This window comes from Eubalaena glacialis, chromosome 8 (genome assembly GCF_028564815.1).
Source record: "Eubalaena glacialis isolate mEubGla1 chromosome 8, mEubGla1.1.hap2.+ XY, whole genome shotgun sequence".
NCBI lineage: Eukaryota > Metazoa > Chordata > Mammalia > Artiodactyla > Balaenidae > Eubalaena > Eubalaena glacialis.
In genome coordinates, this window is record NC_083723.1 from 24,073,076 (window position 1) to 24,081,649 (window position 8,574).

The following is an 8,574-nucleotide window of genomic DNA, read 5'->3' on the forward strand; positions in this document are numbered from 1 at the left end:
TTGTTAGGAATAAAATTATTTATAGTTCTAATTCCAAGATTGAAGTTGCCCAGAATCAAGGTGGCTCTGTTTGGCCTTCACTTTCCTCTGTCTTTCAGTTCATCTTTGTCATTTTCTATTGTGAAGTAGCCCTTTTGTGCTAATATTATCAGAGGACCCAAATCAATCCTCAAATATTACATACTTACAGGGATTTTTAGAGCAGCCAAGAAGATAGTTGTTAGCGCTTTTTTTTGCCAGGTATGCATTGTGTTCAAAATGTTTTTCGTATGTTGTCAAGTTAATAAGAATCACTGATCTCAGGCTCTTTGAGCAAAGAGAGTATTACATAATTCTTTCATAGTCCCAGTGTTAAGATTATAATTAAAAACTTCATTGCACATGCTAAGTATTGATGCTGTCACCTCTTGTTGCACCCTCAACTCTTAATCCCTGTGGCTACTGTTTGCTATAGGAGAACCCATTGTAGCCTCCAAACTACTCACTTGGTTTATCCCCTACCTCTCTCTGCTCCTGTCTTCTCCTCTTTTTATCTATTTACATTTTGGCATTTCACCAGATTCCATCTGCAGTCTTATAATCTTCTAGCACTCCATTCTTTCATAGTCATATTTATTCTCAGCATGATAAATTCAGTTGTCAACTCTAATTTCTCTGTTGAGTCTCAGGCTTGCATTTCCAGCTGCTTGTTGAATCTATCCATGTTTTTTAGCACCTGAGACTCCAACTGAGTTCATGTTATTTTTTTTTATTCAAATCTCCTTTATCTCCCTTTGAATTAGATCACCAGGCACCCAGTTCTCCAGTATTGAACCAGATTATCATCTGTACTTAACCTTTATTCAAGACAGTTCTATCACTTTAGAAAATATCTGTCACCTTCCCCCTAGTCATTCTTTTCCAAAACTTAAAATCAAGTTGAGGAATGTATCTTGTAGTTCTAGGGCTTCAATAATCTAACTACCTAGCTACCCACAGTAGATACTGCAAATTGAGCCATGCACTCAGGGCAAGCTGTTTTCTCAAAACATGTTGTTAATTTAGAGGTTGTATTAGCTTCTGTGAGTCAAGAAGACATTGTTTATTGCTTTAGAATTTCAGAGTACCAACCTTATTATGATTTAGTAAATTAAAATTTGATTTGTAGAGTATATGGTTGTCTGCTAGCAACTTAAGAGATAAAATTTAAACTTATTTTGACAACTTAGAGAAAATGGAAAAATTCATAGAAACATACAACCTACCAAGTTTGAATCATGAAGAAATAGAAAATCTGAACAGCCTATGTTAGTAAGGAGATTGAATCAGGAATCAAAAACCTCCCAATAAACAAAGTTCATAACCAGATGGCTTTACTGGTGAATTCTACCAAACACAGAAGAATTAATTGTTAGCAGTCCTTCTTAAACTCTTCCAAAATTGGAAGCATTCTCTCCTTTTCCATAACTCATTTAACCAGGCCACCATTACCCTGTTACCAAAAGCAGGCAAGTATGCCACAAGAAAAGAAAATTACAGGCCAATATCCCTGATAAACATAAATGCAAAAGTCTTCAACAAAATATTAGCAAACTGAATTCAATACATTAAAAGGCTCATTACACCACAACTATGTGAGATTTATTCAGAGGATGCAAGCATATAGTTCACTGTCTGCAAATCAATTAATGCAACACACCACCTAAACAAAATGAAGGATAAAAATCACATGATCATCTCAACAGATGCCAAAAAAAAAAAAGCATTTGACAAAATTCAACATCCATTTAGGATAAAAACTCAACAAAATGGGTACAGAGGGAATGTACCTCAATATAATAAAGGCCTATAGCTGATATCATACTCAACGGTAAAAAGTTGAAAGCTTTTCCTCTAAGACAGATAGGGAATAAGACAAGGTTTCCTAGTCTCACCACTTTCATTCAACATAGTATTTACAAGTCCTACCACTGCAGTTTAAGAAAAAGAAAAGGCATCCAAATCAGAAAGCAAGACGTAAAACTGTCACTATTTGCACAGGACATGGTATTATACATAGAAAAATCTCAGATTCACAAAAAACTTAAAACTCATAATCAGTGAATTTAGTAAAGTTGCAGGATACAAAATCAGTATACAAAAATCTGTAACACTAGTAATGAACTATAAGAAAAACTGAAAGTCAGATTTACAGTTGCATTAAAAGAACAAAATTTCTAGGGATAAATTTAACCAAGGAGGGGAAAGGCCTGTACACTGAAAACTAAAACATAGATGAAAGAAATTGAAGAAGATACACATAAATGGAAAGATATTCCATTCCCATGGATTGGAGGAATATTAATATTGTTAAAAAGGTCCGTACTACCCAAAGTTGTCTAACAGAGTCAATGCAATCCCTATCAAAATTCTAATAGCATTTTTCACAGAAAGAGAATAGTCCTAAAATTCTGAATCACAGAAGACTCCAAAAGCTAAAGCAATCTTGAGAAAGAAGAACAAAGCTGGAGGCACTATGTGCCCTGATTTCCAACTATATTACACAGCTACAGTAATCAAAACAGTGTGGTATTGGCATAAAAAACAGACACATAGATCTGAGGAACAGAATAGAGAGCCCAGAAGTAAACCTATGTATACAAGATCAAGTAATTTATGACAGATGACCCAAGAATATACAACGGGGAAAGAACTGTCTCTTCAGTAAATGGTGTTAGGAAAACTGGACAGCCACATGCTAAAGAATGAAACTGGACTGCTTTCTCCACCATACACAAAAATAAACCCAAACAGATTAAAGACTCGAACGTGAGACCTGAAACCCTTGAACGTAAGACCTGAAACCATAAAACTCCTAGAAGAAAACACAGGCAGTAAGCTCGACAGTCATGATTTTTTTTTAAGTTTGACACCAAGAGCAAAGGCAACAAAAGCAAAAATAAACAAATTGGGTGACATCATCAAACTAAAAAGCTTCTGCACAGCAAAGGAAACCATCAACAAAATTAAAATGCAGCCCAAGGAATGGGAGAAAATATTTGCAAAACATTTATCTGATAAGGGGTTAATATCCAAAATGTACAGTCATCCCTCCATATCCTTGGGAGATTGGTTTCAGGACCTGCCATAGATACCAAGATCTATGGATGCTCAAGTCCCTTACATAAAATGGCATAGTACAGTTGGTCCTCCATATTTGCTGGTTATAAACCCACAGATACAGAGGGCCAGCTGTATAAAGAACTCATACAAGTCAGTAACAAAAACACAATTTCACTATTAAAATGGGCAGAGGATCTGAATAGACATTTTTCCAAAGAAGACATACCGGTGGCCAACATGTCCGTGAAAAGGTGCTCAACATCACTAACAATCAGGGAAATGCAAATCAAAACCACAATGAGCTATCACCTCACGCCCGTTAGAATGGCCGTTATCATAAAGAAAAGAAATGCCAAACGTTGGTAAAGACGTAGAAAAACGGGAACCCTTGTACCCTATTGCTGGGAATGTAAATTGGTGCAGCCATTATGGAAAACAATATAGAGATTCCTCAATAAATTAAAAATAGAACTACCATATGATTCAGCAATTCCACTTCTGGGTATTTATTTGAAGAAAATGAAAACACTTTCTGGAAAAGATACATGCACCTCTCTGTTCATTGCAGCATTACTTAGAGTAGCCAAGCTATGAAAACAACTGGTGAAGTACAGGGGAGGGGAAGCACTGCAGCAACACAGGTGGTACTTTGAATATAGGGTTCCTCCTGACATGGAGTGAGCCTCAAATGTGGAACAGAGGGTCTTAGAATGGCTTTACCAAGCAGGCTGGGTAACAGAGGACCTTGAAGTCCAGTCACATAATTTTGTGTTAGTACTGCAAGAGACAGAATTAACAGTTTTTTTCAAAGGAACATTTTATTGAACTATCATATGTATACATATATAAACTATATAGATACAGTGTATAGATACTCACATACTTAGCACAAATGTGAAACTTATTGAATTTTAAAAAGTGAAAACACTGATATATGCACCATTCAGGTCAAGAAATAGAACATTTCCAGGTCCCCAGAAACCCTGTCATGCCCCTCCCAGTCTTAACTGATCAACTTCCATCCACCCACCTACTCACACACAGAGTACCCACTATTATGACTTCTGTCTTCATCGATTAATTTTGATTGTTTCCAAACTTGTTTTCTAAACATCAGTTGTTTACAGTATATACTCTGTTTTGTGTCTGCCTTCATTTGTTCAGCAGTATGTTTATGAAGCTCATCTATAGTATTGTGTGTAGCAATAGTTCTTTTATTCTCATTTCTCTGTGGCAGCTCATTGTATGAATATATACCAGGATTTATTAGCCAGTCTACAGTTAATGAACTTTTGGGTTGTTTCCTAAAGTAGAAGTTCTGCTGTTAACAGTCTTTATATGTCTTCTGGTGAACATATGTATATAGTTCTGTCAAGGACACACCTGGAAAACTGAACTCTTGGGTCACAGAGTATGTGTGATTATCTTCAGATACTGCCAAGTAGCAAAGTGTTGTACTCAGGAGTCTTCAGTCAGTCACCTGAAAGCAGAAGTGTGTCATTCACTTTTTTGTAACCTCATAGGCATAAACCACATTGTAGACCCTTGTACAGTTTTTGAATACAAAAATTGAGAAATGCTAATTAATGTATATATAGGAAGGGGAATAAAAAATACCGATCAGCATCGGCCAACATTTCTTGATCCAGCCACTAGGCTAGAAGTGAAATAGTGTGCCACCATCAGGAAACTGAGTGGTTCTGTGTTAGGATGTAGAGTATAAGGGGTTAGAAAAAAGGGACTCTGACAATTGGAGATTGAGGCAGGAACAAAGCTCATGGGGAACATGGAATACCGTGCTTTTTGTTTTTTGGGTTTTTTTTTAAGGGTAACTTATAGTCATTACAGGGTGATTAACATTGGGTATTTTTCACTTAGAAGAAATAGTTTATCTTATTCTCGAAGGGCAAAGACGATTATAGAGTCCACATATTTTACACATAAGAAACTGATTTCAGTATTTTAAGGTCCATGTTGCTTAGTGGTATATTCATTTTAACTTCGCCTTATGTTTCTTTCCTTTTCCCATATCAGGCTCAAACACATATGAAGAGGCAGCTGCATATATTCAATGTCAGTTTGAAGACCTCAATAAAAGAAAGGACACGAAGGAAATATACACCCACTTCACATGTGCCACAGATACCAAGAATGTGCAGTTTGTCTTTGATGCTGTAACAGATGTCATCATAAAAAATAATCTAAAAGATTGTGGTCTCTTCTGAGTTTTGCAGTACATGGTAAAATGCATTTTCAAACCAAATGAGTACTTATATGTGGATCTCTCTAGACTAGAGTCTTGCAGCAACACAGAATGTAGTATATGGGAAATGCATCTGGGACCTGACCAAAATTTTCTTTTTTTTTAAACTGGAAGTAATGGAAGGTCCTTTCTTAAATGTGAGAAGTGGTCCTGCAGTGTGAAACTAAGGGCAGTGTTAAAGCTGGACTCTAGTGTATTGATGACTTCTGTGTAAGTGTAAATATGCAAATGTATGTATACATGTATTTATGACTTTAGTTTTCCACATTACTTTTAGGTATTAAGAGTGGCAACTTACGATTTTAGCGTGATGGCTTGGGAAATAACAGAAATATTAAGTACTTTGTACTGAATGACAGACTATTATGTTTGCCAGTTTTAAACAGCTTTATTTATGTTCATGTCCTGTAAATTTTTAAGTACAGTAATTAATATTAGGACACATTGCAGCCCTTGTCTTGATTATATGTATACTTGTAATCATAAAAATGTTATTTGTACAAACATTGCAGACTATTTTAATAACATGATTTGTTCTTTAAATTTAATGTGTTTTATTGAAACGTTCTTGAAGTGGATGAGTATACCTGCCTTTGGATCAGTTAAACATTGTATGCATTTCAGTTTTTCTTTTAAGAATGCATGCTAATCTGATTCTACATTAGATTTGGTTTGAAAACAAATTTCAGATTTTTGAGGATATACTTACAGACTTATTATAAATTCTTAATTTTTATTCCATTGGTTTGTTTTCACTTTGAATTTTAATATTTGGATGGTATTCATGCATTGCCTTAAAGGTGATGCCAGATTTTTATACACTTTAAATAACTACATTTTTATTTATAACTAAGTTTAGGTGGGTGTGAGAGCATTTTTGTGGGTAAAAAATAAGTTAGCATAATGAATTTTGAGACATTCATTTGTGTATTTCCTTTGGGAAATCCCTTGTACCTACTATACATGATAGCTCCTTGTTTAGAAGATAACAAGAAAGATCTTTGAATATTCTGCTGATGATAAAATGCAACCTTTAAATTCATATATGTAAGTAACTAGTTTCAAATTTAATTATCACGCTATGTTAAAATTACTTTTTTCCCTTAGATTATTCAAATTTCCTCCACTTGCTTGAGTTTGTATTATTTCTTTTTAAACTGTGCTATTATTTCTGAGAATGAAATGGGCAATTACACTTAGAAAATGAGTAACAGCATTTAATTAAGTCAGTGATTGTGTGTATCCTCAAGTAAGTGTTACATTTCTGCTAGATATTGAATTTTGATAGTCATTTTTAATTATTCATGGCGTGTCTCTATGACCTCGTTTCAGCAAAGTGAACAGCATTCCATACCCTACTTCTCTTTTTTACTCATCTTGAAAAAGTTAGTCTTTCAGTAAGCTTCATGGGTAAGTAGTTTCTAAATTTAGTTGTGTGCTATCATTTTGTTGAAGTCTCTTTGTGGTTGTGTGTGTGCGTGCGTGTGTATATAACCGTTTCATTTTGGGGATTTGTCTGTCTTCTTTGTAATGTAGAGAAATTCAAAAATTTCTTAACAAAATTCTTCAAATGTGTTAGTTTAGATTCTTTATGTGCCTTTCATGAAAGATATGTTTTCATTAATTTTATGGACGGAAGACCTGTTGTATTCATATTATGAAGCTATGTATGAGGTTCAACTATCCTGTAAATCAATTTGAATCATGAGAAATAAGTTTAAAACGCCACAAGAAGCACATATTGGTGACCATAATTGATGAATTCCTGAACTTTAGTCTGTGTAATTGTGTTACTAAGAAAACCTAATAAATTTGACTTTTTAAAATTTTACAAACCTGTTGGCTAATACGTGTTTTGCATTAGCATTTAAGTATCAGTCTATTGTGTGTGCTCATTTCTTCTTTATCTGTGTTGTCCTTCTGCAATTTCATCTACTCCAGAAGCTTGAGTTTTCCCTGCCCCAAGTTTCCTCATGAGATGTGGTACCACATTTGGAATTGCCTGCTTGATATCCCCTTCTGAGAAGTGACTGCCTGCTCCAGTTCAGTATGTGCAAACCAAACTCATCATTTTCCCTGTCAACCAGTTCTCACCTCTGACTTTGCCATTGCACCGTCATTCATTTAATCCCTCAGTGGGGAATTTTTCAGCCATATAGGTTACCATTTGCTCACAAGTCTACTTTCCCAGTGCCTCACATGTGTTTTTTGTTTTATTTCTCTTTTCCATTCCCACTACCACCTACTGAATTCCGGTCTTTGCCCACTTAAAATGGCTTATTACATTCCCCACTTCCAGTTTCTCCCTTCTTTAATCCAGGTTACTTATCCTAATCTAGAACTCTGGCTGTGTTATTTTCTGTGCATTGGCTCTGACTTGTCAATAAAGTGAAATCTAACTTAGCCTTCCATTCCAGGCTCTTCATCATCTGAGCCCACTTCACTACGTCCCCTCTCTCTCCCTCACATTCACTTTGTGCATAGCCTGGGCTTTCCTTCAAGTATTGTACTACATACTACCTGAAATATGCTTAAAACAATGCCTGGAAGATGGGAAATGTTCATTCACATCTGTTAATGTTGTTATTTTTATTTCTTAGCACTTGTGTTTGTGGTCTCTTTTTTAGATCAAGTGGCATCTGTTCTGCAGTCTGCCCTCCTGGGAGCTGCATGGTTCTCACGGGGCTGCCAATCACCGTTCTCACCTCCCTGGACCATTCCTCGTCCCCATCACTGGGCAAGCACCCCAGCTGAACCAATCACGTAGTCCTAGTTCCCATTCCTAAGGTTCCCAAAGCTGTTCTGGTTTCTAAAATCCCCTTCCATCTATTTCAGTACCCTTCTAAAAAATACCTTCATGCTTCACCTCATTCATTCAGTTTCAATTTTTTCCAAAAAAAAATCCATACTATAAAATGCGTATGTTCTTACTGAATGCCAACAGTTAACTGTGAGATATATCAAAAAAGGCTCAGAGAGGTTAATTAACGAACAAGATCAAGGTTTCAAACCTATGACTTTTGACTTCATGTCTATCAGAGAACTCCAAATAATGCTACCTTATTTCCAGAAAATGGCTAAGTAGTCTTTTAACCATTCCCACTCTCACCTTCTAGTTTATCTGAATCATAATATTTTTAGAATAAAAATACGTAAGACAGAACAAAGCTGTACACATCATTCTCCATAATTTGAAACTATATTAGAAAACGAGAGTAAAGCAGTATTGT

The 8,574-nt window shown here is 35.5% G+C and overlaps 1 protein-coding gene across 3 annotated transcripts in view; it reads left to right on the forward strand.

The window, feature by feature from the left end:
* Positions 1-7,146, forward strand: part of GNAI1 (G protein subunit alpha i1) — a 231,356-nt gene extending 224,210 nt beyond the window's left edge. For all 3 annotated transcript variants that reach the window (XM_061198473.1, XM_061198474.1, XM_061198472.1), the window contains one exon: positions 5,116-7,146. In XM_061198473.1, the coding sequence (XP_061054456.1) occupies positions 5,116-5,306 (191 nt within the window). In that variant the 3' untranslated portion in view covers positions 5,307-7,146. The remainder of the gene's footprint in view (positions 1-5,115) is intronic.
* Positions 7,147-8,574: the final 1,428 nt, after the last annotated feature.